General features: G+C 61.6%; 2 protein-coding genes across 12 annotated transcripts in view; one reads left to right on the forward strand and one right to left on the reverse strand.

Moving 5' to 3' along the window:
- Nucleotides 1-19633, forward strand: part of SUN1 (Sad1 and UNC84 domain containing 1) — a 300496-nt gene that overhangs the window by 131193 nt on the left and 149670 nt on the right. The window lies entirely within an intron of this gene.
- Nucleotides 4402-19633, reverse strand: part of PRKAR1B (protein kinase cAMP-dependent type I regulatory subunit beta) — a 90280-nt gene continuing 75048 nt past the window's right edge. For all 6 annotated transcript variants that reach the window (XM_081819210.1, XM_081819214.1, XM_081819211.1 and 3 more), the window contains 3 exons: nucleotides 19323-19444; nucleotides 6140-6221; nucleotides 4402-5775 (listed from right to left, as the gene is read on the reverse strand). In XM_081819210.1, coding sequence (XP_081675336.1) covers nucleotides 5603-5775; nucleotides 6140-6221; nucleotides 19323-19444 — 377 coding nt within the window. In that variant the 3' untranslated portion in view covers nucleotides 4402-5602. The remainder of the gene's footprint in view (nucleotides 5776-6139; nucleotides 6222-19322; nucleotides 19445-19633) is intronic.

Raw genomic sequence — 19633 nt, forward strand, 5'->3', positions numbered from 1 at the left:
GGTGTGAGACCTTGGTCAAAGTTTCCCTTTTTTTCGACTTGTGGACGCCAGAGGCTGAATTTCCCAACATTTCCCTCCTTCAACCAGAAGTCTGCTTTTATGTATTTATTCAAATGTTTATCGGGGCCAACTGAGTGCCCAGCCTGCGAAGCCCCGGGCACCTGCGCTCACGGGGCTCACCCTGCAGGCCTGCCCGGCCACGCCCTGACCCCTTCCGGAAGCCGCCTCAGGACTGTGGTGTCCACGTAAGGCCCCAGGGCAGCCGAGAGGCACGGGGCCACAAGGGACAGAGGCGGCTGGGGGTCGGGGGGTGCGTGGCCCAGTCTACGCGGCCACAATCCACCAGCCCCTCCAGCGCGGACCCCTTCCCGACAGTTATTCCGTACTGCGCCCCTGGCACCGCCCTGGGGGCCGCGATGGGGCAGGAACAATCGCCCGGCTTGTTGTCTCAGGCACACAAAAGTACGCTTTCACAAGCCCTACAAGACCGGGTCTGTGCCCGCCTGGCGCCAGAGGGAACAGGCCCAGGGCCCAGCTGGGGAAGATGCTACTCTGGCCCACGGGCCCCACAGTGGGCAGCAGGGACCAGAGCCCACCCTCCGAGGCCCGGGACTTCCCGGGAGGGGGCCTGAGTTCGAACCAGCACGGCTGGTGGTGGACCCCAGCCTCCAAGATGGACACAGAGCTCCGCTCCAATCCCAGCTAGGCCTCTGTATGAGCTGCCTCCAGCCGCTGTAACAAAATGCCAGACCTGGGGGCTCAACGCATCTGCCTTCCTCCTGTGGCTCCGTGTGGCCCCACGCCCACGCCGGGACACAGTCTCTGAGGACGGTGGGAGGATGCTGGGCGGCATGGCCGGCCAGGCCCAGCCTTGCAGACAGGGGTAGGGGAGGGCTAGTGGGCAGGGACCACCGTCTCCAGCCTCCAGCTTCTCATCTATAAAACGGGACCTCAGAGTGCAACGTGGCCTCTCCGCCTGTGGTGGTCTGGACACCCACCGTCCCACGGTGTCGGAGGTGCCCAGGGCCCCTGGCATGGCTCAGGGTTCACTTCTCATGTGGCATCTGGCCACCAACAGCCCTGGCAGCGGCCAGGGTGACCCATCGGTGAGAGCCCTGACCTCGGGGCCACCCACAGGTTCTGTGACATCCTGCTTCCCTGCGAGTGTGACCGTTTCCAATGAACAGCCGTGGTTCAAAGTGACTTTCAGGATGAGGTCCTAAGAGGCACTGCCCCCTTGGGCCACTCACTGGGGGAAGCCAGACGCCACGTTGCTACGTGGTGGGGAAGCCTAGGCAGCCCCGGGAGCCGTCCCGTGTCAGAACCAAGGCCTCCTGCCCACGGCGGGACGGCCCTGAGGAAGGCGGCCCCAGGGCACGCAGACCCAGCCCCCTGGCCTCCGCCCTGCCAGGGACCCAGGCCAGAACCGCCCAGCTAAGCTGCTCCCCACGCCTGCCCCACACGCAGACAGGGCCACACGGTAGGCGCGTGATGGTTGGGGTTGCCGAATTTGAGGAGTTTGTTACATGGCGAGAGGTAACAGAGAGGCTCCAGACCCCAATCCCAGTTCTGACTCCCTCAGGTGGGTCGCTCGACACCCACCTCCGCTCTGCCTGGAGTCTCCCCCCTAGTCTTTCTCGCTGTGCCTCCCAAGCCCAGCCCAACACCCCAGGTTCCCACCGGTGTTGGGCGCCTGGGCCCCCTTTCCTCCGGGGCGCTCTGGCCTCAAACCAGGACCGTCACGTGCTAAGCCACAGGGTGCTGAAGGGAAGAATGTTGGCAGATCTCTAATGGATTTAGAAGGATAACTTATTTACACATACGTCCCCTACGGGTTCATGTGTAACTTTAACGGAAGCAATTGAGGAGGACGCTGAGGCCTCTCTGACAAAGACAGAGCATGTCCAGGGCTGCGGATGAAGGCCGCACACAAACAGCTGATTCCCACGTTTGCTTTGTTCTCACCGGCTCAGGAGAATCCATGCTCACGCAGATCAGATCCGAGGGCACAGGAAGAGGCTGCCCCCAGGTCTGCAAAAACCCGTGGTCCGCGAGCGCGGCAGCCGTCATGCGGAGCTGCGCTGTCCAGAGGGGCAGCCGCCAGCGACACGTAGCCGTTGTCGGGCGCAGGAAACGTGCCCGCAGACAAGTGGTGCAGGAGTGTGTGCACCAACACCAAAGACGCAATTCCCAGAGAACAGGGTCTCTTATCCGCTGTTTTCTGCACTGATAATACGCTCAAAGGGCAAATGACAACGTTTTCGACATACTGAGTTAAACAAAATATACTATTGATATTATTATTTTTAAGTAGGCTCCAAGCCCAGTGTGGAGCCCGGGGGTGGGGCTGGAACCCACGACCCTGAGACGAAGACCTGAGCTGAGATCTAGGGCTGGGCGATTAAGCGACTGAGCCCCCAGGGGCCCCTAATAAAACGTATCCTTAAAATAAGCTTCTCTACAGGGACAGAAAGCAGATGCGGGGCTGGGGAGCAGGTGGGTGTCAGTGTCCACAGGGACACTGAGGGGGGTGGAACGTTCTGGAGACAGACAGTGGTGGTGCTTAGAGTTGTGCGTAAAACCACTGGACCGTACATTAAAAATGGTGAAAACGCCAGACTCTACGTTATGTCTATTTTAGCACAAACACCTGAATCTCACCTGCTTCTTTTACTCCTATTTTCGAAGTGGTACTAGAATGCTTAAAATGACATACTTGGCTCACGTTACATTTCTATCATGCAGTGCTTTGAAGTGTGAAGGTTTTTTATTGTTCAAATAGATATTTTAATAAGAAATTTGAGCAAAGTATGTGTTGAATTCCTAACACATGGCAGACAAACAGTTTGAAGACCACTGCCAGTCCCAGGCTCCCACCCCTCCCAGTGATGCCACGCGGCTTCCTGCATCCCGTTCTGAGCATCCGGGACCACACGACCTGGACAGCTGGTGGCCAGGTGGCCTCGTGGCCCCGGGTCCATGGGAGGAGCCCAGAAACCTCAGGTGGCCAGCACTTGTGGTCCTTCAGAAAGCTCCTGGGGGTGGTGGGACTCGAGAGCAGGCCAACCAGCCCAGCACGGGGGTCCAAGAGAGCCTCCCGGGAAAGACCACGTGCTCTAGCGTGGCGAACCACCACCCGGTGAGCCCTCCTGGGTACGCTCCTCAGAACCTCACCTCTGGCCCGACCTCGGGCAGACAGGGGTCTCACTACAACGCCCCCCCAGAGGGATCTCGGCTCAGGGCCGAGAGCTGCACCTCTCACCCACGTCCTCTGTGCATGGAGACCCTTCTCCACCCACCACCACCTCTTACCAGCCCAAGGGACAACTTCAGGGAAGGATCATGCAGGGTTCTCCCCGTCCCGGACCCACCAACTGCTGACCTTCCTTGGGTCATTCCTTGGTCTGGAATTCCCACACGGCCAGAGCAGGGCAGACTGACCTGCATGGGGGCTGGCGTCCCTGTTCCTGGCTTGGTGGTGGCTTTCCCAAGGAGCGTGGCCCCTGTCCAGCCATGAGAAAAGGAGCTTGGCTGGCGGCCCCCCACCCCTGCTCCCATGGGCCCTTCCCAGCCCCACAGCAAGGCTGGAGCCCGGACCCACCGCCGGCAGTCCCGAACAACAGGGCTGCATGTGCGCCCCTGTTTTGCTGTGGGGCTGAAGCCTGCCTGTTGGCCTGGGAGAGGCCAGGGGAGGCCTGCAGCAGGGGGTTAGGCTCTGCCCAGAACCGCGGCTTCCAAAGTCTGGACATGAGGACTGAGTCCTTGGGCTCCCTGTCATCACCCCTGTCCCGCTGGTTTAGAAACTCAGGCCCATCCGAAGCACCTGAGGTGGGCAAGGGGCCTGTTTCCTTCCCCACGGCGTCTGGCGCTCCTGCATTCCCCTAACACCATAACGAGCTCTTGATAACGGGATGGAGGGCGGAGTTGCCCAAGCTGATGGAAGGGAGAGTGCCCCTGTCTGCGGTTGGGTGGGCAGATAAACACGACGTGGTCCATACAGTGGACATCGCTCAGCTGTTAAAAGCAATGGAGCCCTGCCCCCTGCCCCCACAGGGACGAACCCCGAGAACACCAGCCAGACACGGAAGGACACGCATGGGGACCCCACTCCCACGAAGTCCCGGAGTCAGACTCACGGACACAGAGGGTAGACGGCGGGGCCGGGCCTGGGGGAGCGGGTGGGGGTCCATGCGTCACAAGGACAGGGTCTCCGTGTGCGGGATGGAACGTTCTGGAGCCGGACGGGGGCACGGCTGCACAGCAACATGGGTGTGCTCGGTGCCCCTGAACTGCACACTGAGAAATGGTTAAAGTGGTCAATTTTATGTTACATGTATTTCACCACAGTAAAAACAATAGAAAAACCCTCCTCTGTGAAGGATTTCAGACTAAAAGCGCAAGTCGGGAGGAAATACTTCATTGCACATTTAATATTACATGCAGCATTCAGAACGTCGCGATAAATAGGGCAGGCATCACAGAAAATCCACGGGCAAAGGCAGGGCTGTCCGGGGGCCACCTGGGACCGGCAGCCTCCCAGACGTGCGCAGGAAGAGCAAAATCGGGGTAACTGCACCATCTCGTTTGTGACTCCGGGAGCCACCATGAGGCTCTGCACCGCCCCCAGGCCTCTTTGTTCGCGGGGTGCTTGGACGGAAAACACATCTATGGGGGCACTCAGTGGACCATGGACTTGAGAGTGTGGGGCCTGGAGCTGTTTGCTACTTTTCCTGCTTCAGGAGGGTGGGACCTTGGTCCACACTTGTCTCCCAGGGCAAGGGCACATGTCCAGTGGGCATCGCTGGACAACTCAGAAGGGGACCCTGGCTCTCACAACTTTATCCATGTGCCTAGAAAACCCCTCCCCTCCCTCAGAAAGTCTCCAAGAAGCTGCTTTGCAAACAAGTTGAAGAGCAGACGTCATCCAGGCCCCACCCCAACTCCAGGAGGACAATGCTCCCCAGATGGTGGAGCATCCCCAGCTCCAGGGAAGGCGACGGCACGCCACTCGACCCCGTCCCTCCTCTAAGGGTTCCTGTGAGCCTGGGTCCAGGGGCAAGGGAGGGTCACCAGAAGCTCTCATGCCTGTCGTCTCTGGCAGGACCCTCAGGAGCTGGGGCCTTCTCTCCCTTACACTGACTTCCCCTGGAAGCTGGGGTCCCTCTGGGACACCCCCCTGGAGGTCAGCGAGCCACACTGGGGACTGCAGCCCTCATCACGTGACATTCAAGGCCCCAGGGCACGGTGGCACCTGCATGGCCTGACCCAGCCAACCCAGCCTACTCGGGCCAGCCTGGACTCATGGCTGGCCCCTCGGCCACTGGGGGCAAGCTGGCTCGTGTGCCTCCAGAGGCTTGGGCCCCGAGAAGATGAGCCCACCAGCTGCAGAGGGGGAGGGACGTGGGGAGGGGCCGCTGGCATCTCCTCGGCCTGGGGGTCTTGGGGGACCTTTGTTTTTGCAATGCACAGGGTGACTGTTTTATTCCAAACATGAGTCCGGAGGGAGGGGCGGGCCCGGGTGTCCGGGGCGCCCACCCCCCACGGCCCACGGATACAGACGAGCACGCCACCACACAGAAGCGGGGCCGCAGGGCTGCAGGGCTCAGACGGTGAGGGAGATGAAGCTGTTGTAACGCTGGATGTTCCTCTTGAGGATCTCGGAGCAGGGGCCCAGCACACGCTCGAAGCGGGGCCGGTCCAGCTTGACGCACTTGAGGGGCCCCCGGGCCACTACGGTGGCCGCCCGGGGCCGGTTCAGCAGCAGCGCGATCTCCCCTGGGGGGCGAGAGGGTGGTCAGGGGCCCGGCCCCCAGGGCTGCCCACACCGCTCAGTTCCACTGGATTCCAACAAATACACGTTTAGTGTGAGCATGTCCCATGGAGTGTTGGGGTACAAACACGTGGCTCCCCATCAATCTGCCGCGACCCCACGTGGTGTGCAGCCTGGGCCCCTGCCAGAACTTGCGTGGCTAGGGGCTCGAGGTTATGAACTCCCGGCGGACGGCCATGTCCGGGACACATCCGTCGATGGCGCCCAGGCCTGCACCCCACACGACCCCTGCAGCTCTCCACCTCAGGGCCCTTCCAGGGACCCCCCAGTGAGACACGCACCCTGTGAGGGCGGGGACTCCAGACTCACCGAAGTAGTCAGAGGGCCCCAGGCGCCCCACCTCCACGTACTCCTCGTTGGGGGACCGGCGCTGGAGGACGGAGGCCGTGCCCTGCAGACGCCAAGGGGACACGTGAGGGTCAGCGGCTGGAGAGGGCACAGGCAGGGGAGGGGGGCACGGCCTGAGGTCACCCAGCAGGGGAGTCACAGGTGAGGGGGTCACACCCAGCAGGGGGTCACAGGTAAGGAAGTCAGAGGTGAGGAGTCAAAGGTGAGGAGGTCACAAGGAAGGGCCACAGGTGAGAGGTCATCCAGCAAGGGGGCACGCCCAAATCCCCTTCTTGCCAGCTTCCGTTCATGTGCCCCCCCTTCTAAGCTGAATTCAGGGTTCTCCTCCTCAGGGACAGAAGGATGTGGAGTCAGAACCTCGCTGGGTTCTGGCCAAGGGCATGAGGCCGCCAGAGGCCATACAGTGGGGAGAATCTTGGAGCTGACCTTGAGCTAGCTCTCAAGGACATGGCTCTCCAGCGGGATGGGCGTGGCCTCAGGTCATTCACCCAGTGAGCAGTGTGGCTCCCTCCCGACCCCCAAACAGGGGTGTCTACAGACGCTGCCGGCTCAATGATTAACGCAGGCCTTAGAGGCCAGCACAGGGCACGCCAAGCACATTTCAGCCGAAGTCTCCCGCTCCGGGGGGACCTGCAGCCTCACAGCCGGGCAGGAACGGGCTGAAGCTCTGGCACTGCGTGGGTTCTGACCCCAGGGCCCCTTCGCCTCCAAGCCACGTGGGCTAGTCCTCTGTTTGCGGGGACCAGACACCAGCCGCGTCCATACCTTCCTATTCTACACCTGTCGGCGGGCTCGTGCCGCCGTGGAGACTAAAAGGGAGGCTTTATAAACTGCCTAGAGCACCCAGTCGGTGCTCAACACTGACCCTGCAAAGTGGGTGTCGATAAGCGGCGTCCCTCCCGCAACCAAGCCCCCCGCGGCTGGGCTCAACGGCCTCCCGAATAACGGAGCCACTGGGAGGGGCCACCAGCTTCTTCATGGCTGCCAAGGGGACTGAGGCCCGGGTAGGACGTGGGCCCCTGCACCCCCCGCTGCCCTCAGCCCTTAGGGCGCGCCCACAGCTCTGCAGCCCAGCACCCCAATGCCCTTGCAGCACGAACAAACGTGCTCTTGTTCCAAGGTGGGCTCAGTTCACCGGCTCACCGTCTCTGGCCGGGCTGTGTGCGGGTTAATGAGTAACTCCCACCTCACCTGTCATAAGACCCTGCTGGTGCCGTGGTGCCTGGAATCTCTGGGCACCAATCGGCAGCCCCTCCGGCTGGATTCCCCGAGCTCGCCCCCGATCCGGCCGTGGGGCCACTCGGCTCATGGGCCTCTGGGGTGTTTATGAAGCTGGCTGATGGATGGTGCCAGACGTCTAAACAGCCAAGCGACGCCACCACCACCCAGGAGTTGCGGCTGGTGGGGGGCCTGGAGAACACTGTTCCCTCCCCGAGCCCCTGGGAGGAATGGAGTCCTGGCCCCCACGGCCCACACTGGGTCTTCCCGGCAGCGAGACGTGGGGCAGGTCACCCGAACGCCACACGCGGTTGCTGCCGCCATGAGAGCCTGGGCCCCCTGTGCTCAGGGCCGCCATGACAAGCATTATTTTTCTCGATACCCTGTTGTGCCAACCTAATTCTCTTTCACATTTATGTCCTTTACCTTGTGATGCATGTAATCTACATGCCTTTCACTCCCATTTTAGACAATTTTCCAATTTACAATGGGATCATTTTCTTCCTCCAAAACCCCAGGCATGGAACTGGAGGCCTTTGGTTTGCAGAATTATTCGGTGACACTCTCCAGGCCTACAGTGTCCCTTCAGATGCGTTGAACTCCCAACATCGGCAAACCCAAGCGGAGGGGGCTGAGGGCTACTGGGATTCCGCTGCCCAGATGTGGGTCAGGGACCTGGGCTCATTCCCACCTCCTGCTCTGGCGACCTCAGTCCCTCCTGATGGCTCAGTAGCTGCCGTGGTTCCGGGAGTCACCAAATGTCTCCCCATGCCATCAGCAGGAAGAGAACCCACTTCTTCCTCCTGCAGCTCTATCAGCAGGAAAACCTTCTAGAAGCTTCTGGCAACCTTTCCTCTTGCTGCATTGACCCAAGCAGGTCAGATGTTCACAGAGCCACCGCTGAGAGGGTGGGCACCAACGGGGAGGGGCTGGAGGTCCGGGCTGTGTTCACGGGAAGGAGCAGGATGGGCTCGGGGTGATGGGGCCAGCATGGGTCGGCCACATGGACGCTCACCTGAGACCACCATCCCCCGTGTGACTGGTACCATATCCTTTCTGGTGGCACACAGAGCCACGGCCACATGAGACGAGGCCACCGACACGGGGGAGCACACGTGCCCTGCCCACACGCCCTCGGAGGACGTGTGCACTCTGGCACGCGGGTGCGGGAGCTCAGGAAAGTGGCTGGCGACCCACTGTCCCAGCCAGACGGCAGCGAGGTAGGCACCTACGGGAGAGCCCTCGGCAAACACAGGGCAGGGAACAGCGCCGTCTGTCGTGGGCCGCAGCCCCAGGCCTCCTTCATGGGTAGATGGGACCACGTGGCCACGTTCTCACAGACTCCCTTTGCGTGGCTGTCATGCTGACCGCGGGCAGCAAGGCGCAGTGGGGGCACCAGGGGGAAGGGCCACGTGGGACAGCCTCCCAGCCCAGGACACACGCTCACAAGAAGACACTTTGTTCTTGCAGGTGCGCTGTTTCAGGGCCTCTGTCCCAGCAGCACCGACTCCCCCACCCACACACCATCCCCCAGCGCCCAGTGCAGGACCGTCGAGGACTGCTCTGTCTGCCCAGTGCCGGCCCGAGCCTGGAGGGCGCAGACCTCCACCCGGCGGAGCGTGGTTCCCACGACATGACACGCCCCGGTCCTGGAAATAACCCTCCCATCCGAGCCCTGCTTCCCAGACCGCCGTAAGGGCAGCGCGGACACCCTCGCGGGACTGCGAGTTGGAATGTTCTGGGCTGGAAAAACACACTTGCCAAAAGTCCAGATCATATTCCCCAAATTTCTCACTTAGTGATTCTAACCCTGGTCTGAAAATAAATCAGGTCACACGGAGCACGGCTGGGAGGACGCAGGAGAAAAGCGTTAGCACAGGCATCGAGGGGTGGGGATTATAAATGACCCGTTTCCTTCAGCGTTTTACTGATTTTTCCCAAGAGTTTCCTATGAAATCAAAAACCAAAATAAACGTTTTGGTTTCCGACAACGGGCAGGTAATGACTTTCATGAGAAAGACCCAGCGAGGTGGCAGCAGAGAACAGCCGGGTGGGGCGGGCACTCGGGGAGCACGCCTGGCCCCAAGCCTGTCCTCCGGACCCGCGCTGCGTGTGCAGCAGGGACCCTCGCTGCATCCATTCTCTTGGGCGTGCCTTCCCACACACAGTGCACAGAGCGACCCCCTGCACCCGCCCACCGTCTTGGAGCCCCACCCTGGTGGGATGGCAGCCATCATCGAGTCGGTTGGAGCTGCGGGCTGGTGGCGGTCGCCCCAGTGCCCGCTGGACCCTGATGGCCCCCAGTGAAGGGGGGAGGGGCGGGCGTCCATCAGACGCTGATGTGCCCGTGAACAACTGAGCACCTGCTCTGTGGCTCCTTCTGCGTAGACCAGTGCTGTACGGACAGTATTGGGGTTTCTGGAGGAGCAGTCATTGCAGCAGACAATAGCCTGTCCCAGCACTGGGCCCATCGAGCTCCTCCTGTCTGTTCTAAGGTTCTGGAGCCTCGTCTCTGCCCAAGCGCTGGTCCACCTCCCTGCGGCGTGGCCGAAAGACTCGGCCCAAGGGTGTCACACGCTTGGGGGCAAACTGCTGAGGCACACACACTGGCCCGTGTTCGTGCTGGCGTTCAGCGAACGCTCCATGAGGCCGGGGCCTGGGCGAAGGGAGAACAGCAGAGCCACATGGTCCCCAGGGCTCCAAGAAGGGGGCAGGGAGCACCAGAGTGTGGGGCGCCACAGGCCCTGCTTGGGGAGGGTTCCTTCTCCAAACCCAGTGATTGTCTCATTCCCCCTCAAGCCGGCGGCGCCCAAGAGGAGCTCAGGAAAGTGGCTGGCGACCCATGCCCCAGCGGGCAGCATCTGGGAGACATGCAGGCGGCCGCACCACACGTGTCCTTGGGCGGAACGACAGAGGGGCGTGCAGGTCGCAGGCCACGGCTCCGTTCCTCTGGGCTCTGCTCCCAATGGCCGTTCTTCCCTGCCACCCGAGCACCCACGGCTTCCACAGGCTCAGGGCACCCAGGGCTCACAAGCCCAAGGCATCATGGCCACACACACCCCACCGCGAGCCAAGGTAGGAGAGAGGTGCCAGAACCCAGGGCTCCTTCCAGGTGGGGGCGGCTGGCAGCCTGCTGTCGGCTAGTCTGGGGTCAAAGTGGTTGTGGTGCTGCCCCCAAGCACCCCATCGAGGACCCACGGGCTTCCAGCTCAGCAGAGCCCGAGCCCAGCAGCCACCTGCCCTGTCCCCAGGCACCAGGGCCTGCAATCTCCCTGCACGGGCTGCCAGCCTCCACTGCAGGTACCAGAGCCACTGGGTGGGCTCGGGCTCAACGCCTCCCCAAGGGGCGGGTCAGCAAGCCCAGACCAGCCGTCTGCCCAGCCTCCGTACCACGGCTCCTGTGCCTCCCTCCACGTCGCAGCCAGAGCCTCAGGCCCCAGGCTCCCCCCACGTGCTCCATCACTGTTCCCGTGTGTGCGCCGTCCCTCTACAAGGCTCTCCACCCGTTCCAGCGGCACCCCATGGCACACCAGGCTCTTTGAAGACAGGCCTGGCCCCTGGCCTGCACATACATAGGCCTTCCCAGGTGATGCCACCTTGTACCACATCACCTCCAGCTGCGTCTCCCTCATTCAGCGTGGAGCTCCTTCCCCGCGCACCAATCCCTGGGGGAGACGCCACTGGCCCTCTGCCTGGACTTGGGCTCTCCCGCCCCTGCACGGTCCGGGTCACGCTCCGGGCTCCCCACACGGCCCCCCGTCCACCTCCACGCTCCCCCACCCTCTGTCTCAAGCGGCTCGCGGGCCAGGGGGCCTTGTGCTCATCACAAGCATGACGCACGCTGGGAAGCCGCCCCACGGCCGTGGACAGCTGAGCACCAGCTCTGTGGCTCCTTCTGCGTAGACCAGTGCTGTACGGACAGCTGCCACATCAGAGGGACACGCCGGGGACACTCGTCTTGCGGCCCACTGCTGGCGTCCGGACTTCCGGGGGGCGGGGCCTGCGAGTCCCGAGTCCCCGGGGAGCCCTGGCTCCAAGGTGGGGGACTCGACACCCCAAAACCTGACTCGTCCAGAACGGCGCATCTGTTAGGGTTTACCCGTCTTCGGGGCAGTGATGCGCATGCTGCTCAGCCCTCCTCCTGCGGGTCCAGGAACCGGGCGGGATCACGCAGGACCCCGCGGCCAGCACACACACTGCACGCTGCCTCATCTGGGAGCACCTGCAGGCCTGTGGGCGCACGCGTGAGCAACAGACAAGGTCTGGAAACGCAGGCCGCCAGGGTACCTCTGGCCTTGGGGGGCGTGTTCTCCATCTGGGGAAACACCCCCCCAGACTCCTGGAATTTCTTATGCTGAGAGCAAACCCAGGAAGAACCGGTCAAGGAGAAGGCGCTTGTCAGGAATGCTCACAAGCTGCCGTGGGGATGGATGGAGGGGGGGGGGGGTGGACGATGCTTTCCTGACTCTTCCGTGTCACTTCCAGCAAGTGACACTGTCATTGCACAATTTTTAAATTTTTGTGGGTTTTTTTTTTTTTTTTTCCAGAAAAGGCTCTCATCTGAGCTCCAGCCTCGACCACCAGCAAGTCGACTTGTACAGCCTGTGATTCTTCGTCCACGGAATGGTCTGGGGGCAGCCGGTGCCAAGGCCCCGGGTCACACGGACGTGCACTTATCTGCCCTCAAGCCCGTGTGCCGAGGTCATTCCGGAGCCCAGAGCGCCTGGCCTGCCCGGGTCCGGCCCGAGGGGTCGGCGGGATGTGCAGGCTTGCCCAGTGGGGAGGCCATCGGGCGACGAGGTGGAGACACATCAGAGCCCAGGAGGGGCCGTCGGAGCCGCCCCAGACGGAGTCCCTGCTGGGGTCACAGCAGCACAGATGGTCACCCTAGGGGACATCCAGGCACCAAGTCGGCGCTGGTGTGGGTAGAAGCAGACCCCTCAGATGCAGCCATCACACTCCCTGGTATTTACCCGAAGGGCCAGGATGAAAACTTATATCCACATGAAACCCGCGCAGGGATGTTTACGCACTTTATCCGCGACAAACAAGATGCCCCTGAGCAGGTGAGTGGCTTCCCCGTGTTCCATGCAGACAGTGGGCTGTGATTCCGCACACTGATAACAGAGAGACCCACCTGAACGTCACACCGTGGGACCCCGACGACCGGACGCCCTGGGGAAGCAGAGCTGTGCACACAGCACAGGAGGGCCGCTGCCAGGGGCTCGGGGCAGAGGGGTGAACAGGTGGGACGCAGGGGACCTTCAGGGCCGGGAACACTGTGGGACAAGCAGCGGTGGATACCGGCTGTCACCGTCCAGACCCACAGAATGCGCGCCCACCCAGAGGGACCCTCACACCGACCGTGGTCTCTGGTGACAACATGTCCGTGTGGGATCACCGGTCACGATAAATGCCCCGTGTGGGGGACACTGATCATGGGGCAGCCTGTCCTGGCGGTGGGGAGCAGGGGGATATGGGAAATCTCGGTTCCTTCCACTCAGTTATGCCATGAACCTCAAACTGCCCTAAAAAATGAAGTCTTAAAAATCAGGGAGCAAGAACTTCTCTGAAAACCCTGTTGTCTCTCATTCTGGGGACCTGGGCCAACAGGCCAGCAAACACCTGTGACCTCAGGTCGCCCCCACCAGGCCGGCAGGACAAAGGTCTGGGCGCTAAGAGAGGGCGCCAACCCGGGGCCCCGGGCACTCTGGAAACGGGCTTCTTCCAGTTCGGCCCACAAGGGAAGTTGCTAGAGAAGTCTGGGACAGTCGGCCATCCTTCATCACCGACCTGCAGCCTCTGCCTGGACACACACCTTTTGTCCATCTCCGTCTGGACCTCAAACCCCAGCCCAGCCTGCCCACCACACCTTCCCTGTCGGTGGGCGTCAGGCCCACCAGCTACCACCGCGGGTCACCGCGCCACCTCCAGGGACCCCTGCGTTGGCCTGGGACCCAAGGCGAGTCTGGGCCAGCTCAGTGAGACTACTTCCCTCCTCCCCAGATAAATACCTAACGGCCAGCTGCTGCTGCCCACCCCCCAGCCGGGCACACAGTGAGGGCACTGCACGGGCCAAGTCACAAAAGACCCCAGGCAAAGAAGAACACACCCAGCGGGGCGTGTGGCGACCCCCTTCCTGCTCCCCAAGATCCTGGTGAATTTGCATGCCCACCGACGGGGTCCACGCGTCTGAGCGGCAAGCAGGGCGAGCCCCTGGCCAGAAGGTGGCCTGGGGAGAAGTGCGGTGCCATAGATCCAGCACCGTGGACATCCACAAAATTAATCTGCTAAGAGAGCAGATAAACCACATCTGGAGTTTCCATGGCAACGCCTTCCTGGCTGCCACCTGGTGCAGGACGGCGCGAGAAGCTCTCTGTCGGAATTTTATGGGAACCAGCTGCCCTCAACGCCCCCAGCCCCAGCCTCGGCAGGGTCCTCGTGGGCGTGCAAAGTGGGGCCATGTGGCCAAGCACCGAGACCTGCCCACATCGTTGTCTGTTTTCCTGGAGCACGGGAACCAGGAGGCAGATCCTGACTCTCTCTGTCCTGATGCTCTCTGCCTGGGGAGACCACGGCCGGTCCCACCCCATGGGCTGCTGCAGGTCCGGCCCTGGGAAGACCTGGGTACTTTCTCCGTGTCTGTCAGCGGGGTTTAGGTGGCAAGGATCTCACTCAATGGCTGAGAACGTTTTCCAAGAGCTCTGGGGATCCAGAGTCGAGGGGATTCAGACACAGCTGGTGTCTGCAGAGCTGGGAGACAGGGAGACCACCTTCCCCAGGAGGGGCCCTGCTCTGGCAGAGGCCCCCCGGGCTCAGCTGAGGCCGGGGATCCTGCAGTCCCGCTCGGCCTTCCAGGCTGGGCTCCCACCAGCCGGCAGGTGTTCATGGCTCACTAAGTGTCTGTGGGGGCCAATGCTCACACCTGTGCAGGGCAGGGGGTCTCTGCCAGGCTCAGCCACACCTGGGGGACCCGCGGGGAGGACACGCACAAGCAAGCAAACTCGATGACCATCTGCCAAAACGGAGCAGAAACATTCAGCTAGAAAACAGTGTGAGGAGACAAGGGGCCCGGCCCCGCTTGTTGCTCTGAGGAAAGTAGGAAGCGCAGCACCAAGCCAGCCAGCCACGCAGAGCCCCCAGCCAGTGCTCCTCACGGCAGGTATGTCAGCAGGCGCCTGGTGCCCAGACCTGGGCCCCAGGGCCCAACACACCCCCCTGCACAGAGGCCGGACTGTTCTGGAAAAGCCAAGAAGCAGGTGCATCAGTCAGGGTTCTGCGGAGAAACCATCAATGGGATATGTGTGGACAGAGAGGTTCACGTCACAGAATTTGCTTGCACAACAGTGGGGACTGCAAGTCTAAAATCCGCAGGGCCAGCAGCTGGCAGGGGGTGTCTCTTCTCAGGGGACCACTGTCTTTTTTCTCTTAAGAAAGCCTTCAACTGAACGGATGAGGCCCACCCACACCACAGAAGACCCTCCCCTTCACACAACATCAGCTGATGTCAATGTTAATCCCATCTGAAAAATACCTCCTCAGAAACATCTGGTGTTGAGCAAACATCTGACATCTGGGGACCATGGCTTGGTCAAGTTGACCCATAAAATTAACCCTCACAGAAGGGACCCGCAGGGCTGGCCCCTTTCCCGCCGTCTCCACGGGGCAGGGGGTCACACTGCACGGTGGAATCCACAGGCGTCCCAAGAACTGGGGGTTAATGCGTTACAACGTGCGCATGTGCCGTCAGCCGACTGAAGAGAGGACAATTCAAACCAGAGAGATCGCGCGCCTGGACGCCTCCTGCAAAGTCTTCTAGAAGAACACAGGCCATCCTCACTTCACTTCCTCCATGTGAGGCGTGGGGGTCTCTGCTCCTACGGAAACATCAGCCACCGAATAGTCACCGGGTCTCCAGGACTATCTAACCCAGGGGACAGCGTCCACGGGGAAAGTGCTCACTTTACAAAACCCAAAACCAGCACTAACTTCTGCTTTGTTCTATGACATTCTGGGTCGACTCCCGGGCGCCTGATGTGCCACCCAAACCAGGGACCACCCAGGGGGCCTCCTGAGCCAGCGGCGACACCCCCAAGGGACAGGTGTCCTCCAGCCGCACCTGCGGCGCCCCCAGGCAGCTCACTGGGCGCCGAGGGGAAGCAAGGCTGGCGGGCCCGACCCATCTGTCTGGCAGGTGTGGCCAGGGGGCCGCGCAGCAAACAACAGGGAGCCTCTGATGCCTGCAAACCCCGAGGTCCCGTGTGACCCGCCCGACCTGGTTGATCACAGAAGAAAAGGGGAAAAAATCCAAGTTGCCAAGGAGACCACTTCAAATACATTTCCGGGAGTGTCGGGTTACATTCCAGAGCCTGCACACCCGCCCTGATGTGTGTGAGCCCCCACCCCCCTCAACGGGGAGGCCCCAGCCCCTGGACAGAGCCGGCGGTCACCATCACCCCACCGCCCTCCCCCTGCACCATCCCCTGGCTTGCCCCCAGCACACCCTCAGAGCCGGTCCCAAGAAGAGACACGGACAGCCGCTAAGGGATGAGCAGCAGGGACGCCCCCCAGAGCCGCACAACACTGGGAAGGCCCCTCCCCAGCGTCACCTGAAGGCAGCAGAGAGACAAGAGATAAATGTGTAAGACGAAGGGAGCAGCACTCACTCTATTTCTCGTGCCCTAGACGAGAACGAGGCGTGCTCGGAGCCTCTGCGGCGCCCATGCACACACAAGCACACACACGTGCACACGCACACGCAGCAAATGCCCGCCCGGCACTCGGGAGCAAGGAGCAGGACCCCGGCCAGTGGGGTGTGAGGCGGACACTGGTGGGCTGTGCGGCCTTGGCTGTGTGTCCCCCGCCCCAGGAAGGGATGCTGAGCACTGACCGGACCCCCCTGGCGGGGGCCTGGGAGCTCACACAACACATCCTGGGCTCGGAAAGAGCCCTCTCACATCATCAGTATGTAACGGTAACGGCTCCCTTCCCTGGCGTCCTGTGAGGGCCCCTTGCCAATCTGTGCCTCTCACATGCATTTTACACTCTTTCTGTCCGTGGCCTTGGACCTGGCTGGGAGGCGGCCTCGGTCACAGCAAATAACGGACAATTGTCTGAGCTGGCAAGAGTTACTCCCTCAGCTTTGAGACCACGAGCACTGAGGCCACCAACCTCAAAGCCTGCAAGGGCCTGCCGAGCAGGCTCTAGGGCTGGGTGGACTGAGGCTAAAAGGGCCCTTTCCCACCCCAAGGGGCCCGCCCCTCAGGTCTGCTGGTTGTGGCCAGATAGGGATACAGGTCCAAGGTGGTCAGGAAGCAGATTTTTAAAGGGAAGAGATCCAGATTGTTATGGGAAATATCTTGATTTTTAAATACTGACAATTAATTCAAATATTTTTTTAAAAAATACCACACAGGCCAATACAAACGCGTCTCTGGGCCAAATTGGCCCTGTGAGCACCAGCTTCTTATTCATGAATTTAAACCTAGAGCAGGAAAAGATCCGTGCTTTTAAGCTGGCATCACGTCCTCCCCTTGGTCATCAGAGCCGCCTGAGGGTGGCTCCACACGGGCATCACTCGTGGTGACAGCTGAGGAGGACAGACAGGCAGCTCCAGGGCTCAGGGACTCCTCTCACGGGGCCTGGCCAGCCTGGCCGGGTGCTCTCACTTGGGGGTCTCTGTGGGCACAGGCAGGTGGCCGCTCTTGTGGAGATGCAGCGGGCTGGACACCCAAGGGGGGGCGTCAACTGGCCGCTGAACTCGGAGCTCCAGGCCCCATGATAAGCCAAGCCCTGCGGGCATCTCGGCACGGCCACAGGCGCCAGGAAAAAGGGCCCCACAGGTTAGAGGGTCTGAGAGCCCCCATGACCAGCCTGAGTGCCCTATGACAGGGCTGACACGTCCCAGGGGCCTGGCGAGTCGCCAAGGCCCTCCCACGAATCAGACTCCACCTGCCCAGGAGTGCAGCAAGGACCCTGCAGTCGGTCACATCTAATGCAGATTTGGGGAACGGGGTGGCTGGAGGGACCCCCTCCACCTCCGAATGAGTCTCATGTTCTTAACCGCGAAATGCTAGGCCCACACAAACCCAGACAGGGTGTCACATCCAAGGCCACAGGAGAGAGGTCAGATGGTCTGGGGCGTGGGGGCACAGGGGTCGGCCACATGCCACCGCAGAGGGGACGGCACCCCACCTGCCCCTTCGTCCGATGGTACTATGGCTGCGAGGCAGGACGAGCTTTCTGCAGAGGCCCCGGCTTTCCTCCTGGACGTGCAGGAGGACAACACAGGATAAAAACGGGGCCTCCCCACCAAACTCCGCAGCAGAAGTCTCGGGAATGTCGCCTCCGGGAGCAAAGACGAGCCTGGCCAGCCTTCCGCCCCAACGACTGGTTCCGCATCACGGTGGACCAGAATCAGCATGCGTCCTGCCTGGGATTTATTCATCCCTCCTTCCTTCCTTTTCCCTTTTCAAGGAAATGTTGTGTTGAGTGGGCCTCCTGCCCTAAGGACCTCGAGCCACACCGCCGCGAGCGCTTCCCCGTGCTGGGGACGCCTTCAGAAATATCTATGCGGCTTTCAAGGAGCTCAGGCTGGAGGCAGCCTCCTTTGCTCATACACGTGCATGGGCTGCCTGCCTGCCACCTGCAAGCAGGGTTTGTCCCAGGCACGGTGCTGGGACGGGGCGGGGAAGTGACCAGGTCCCCACGAGCATGCTCGCGGTATGACCCGGAACCTCCCCGGTGCCTCAGGTGCCCCCGCAGACCCGCCTCTCCCCTCCCGCTGTTCTCCAGCTGGACTCCACGGCCTTCTGAAAATTTCCTGCTGGAAGGGGCAGGCAGGCAGGCTGGCGGCAGAGAGGAGGGACTCCGACACGCCCTCTCGGGAAGGGCTTTGCAGGAGCCCAGACTAAAGTTGCAGACCAAATTTGTGTTTCTGTCCGCAGGGTCTTATCTGTGTCGCCCGTGCTTTATGGGCTGCACGTCACCGAGGTGGGTGAGCGCCGGCAGAGCGGGCCCCAAACCTCACCACCCGCATCGACAACTGGCAAGTTCTCCTTCTCTTAATTTAAGCCAAGGCAGTGGCTCACAAGGGCTGACCTCTGAGTCTGAGACCCAGCAGGGACCGCCCATTGCCACGCCAGGCCGCCACGCTGCCACGCCAAGGGCTCCCTTTGTCCGGTGGCAAAACGCACAGCTGAGGAATGTGCTCTAATGAGCATGAACGCGAAATCCTTCCGCCCCTGAGCGCCAGAGGAGGAGGACGCGAGCCCAGCAGACGGCAGCATACCTCTGGCCCTGCGTCATCAGGGCTGCCCACGCCACGAGGCGGGCCCCCCATTCATTCCGGGCAGCGCCTGGGCGGGGGCTCGCTCTGGGGGTCTCAGTGAGCCCAGCCCCGGGACAGGCGGCCACAGCAGCTGCTCGCCCCTGTCAGTGACAGGCTTGAGCGTGGCCGCCACGGATTACAGCCCCAGAGCCAGCTGTCGCGGGGCCTCGTCAAAGGGACTCGTGCGTGTCCAGGCTGAGGACCTGCAACCATTCTCAAAAAACTAAACTTGTAGTTTGAGATCATTGTAGGTTTGCACGTAGTTTTAAGAAACAGTGTGGAAAGATCCCTAAATTTACACCTTTCCCCCAATGGTAACACACAAAACTATAGGTTCTGGCGTGGATTCATGCTCCCCACCTTCACTGAGCCCACACGTGTTCAGTCCTCTGTAGTCATCACACGTGTGGGCCTGGGCACACGGCGCCATTTTCTAAGAGGAGACCCTTCTGATTCTCAAGGCAAGAAGACGGGTCAGTGCGGGCCAGAGGCTGTTATCAGGACAGAAGACAGGAGGGTGGAGGGCTGGGGTGGCGCATGCAGGAGCAGCAAGGGCGGGACGCCCCGTCCCCTGCACCCCAGCCGGGCAGCACTCACCTCCGTGATGATGAAGAAGTCATCCCCAGGCTCCCCCTGGACCACGATCTTCTCTCCGTCCTCAAACTGCGCGGGCTCCAGGGCGTCCGCCACGGTCAGGCGCTCCCATTTCTCCAGGGACTCTAGAGCGGGCGACAAGGAGACCCTCACCACGGCGTGCACCCCCACTCTGCACCCCAGTGCTCTCTCAGGAAGCACCGCGGTCAGCCTTTGCTAAGACAGCAGTGAGTGAGACGGGGAGCGCGCTTCCATGCTGGGAAGGCCTGGGCCTTCCACCAGTGAGTTGGGCGGGATGTACTGGGCTAGCGCTC

The sequence above is a fragment of the Leptonychotes weddellii genome, chromosome 5 (assembly GCF_054177405.1).
Source record: "Leptonychotes weddellii isolate Sample4059 chromosome 5, ASM5417740v2, whole genome shotgun sequence".
Lineage (NCBI taxonomy): Eukaryota > Metazoa > Chordata > Mammalia > Carnivora > Phocidae > Leptonychotes > Leptonychotes weddellii.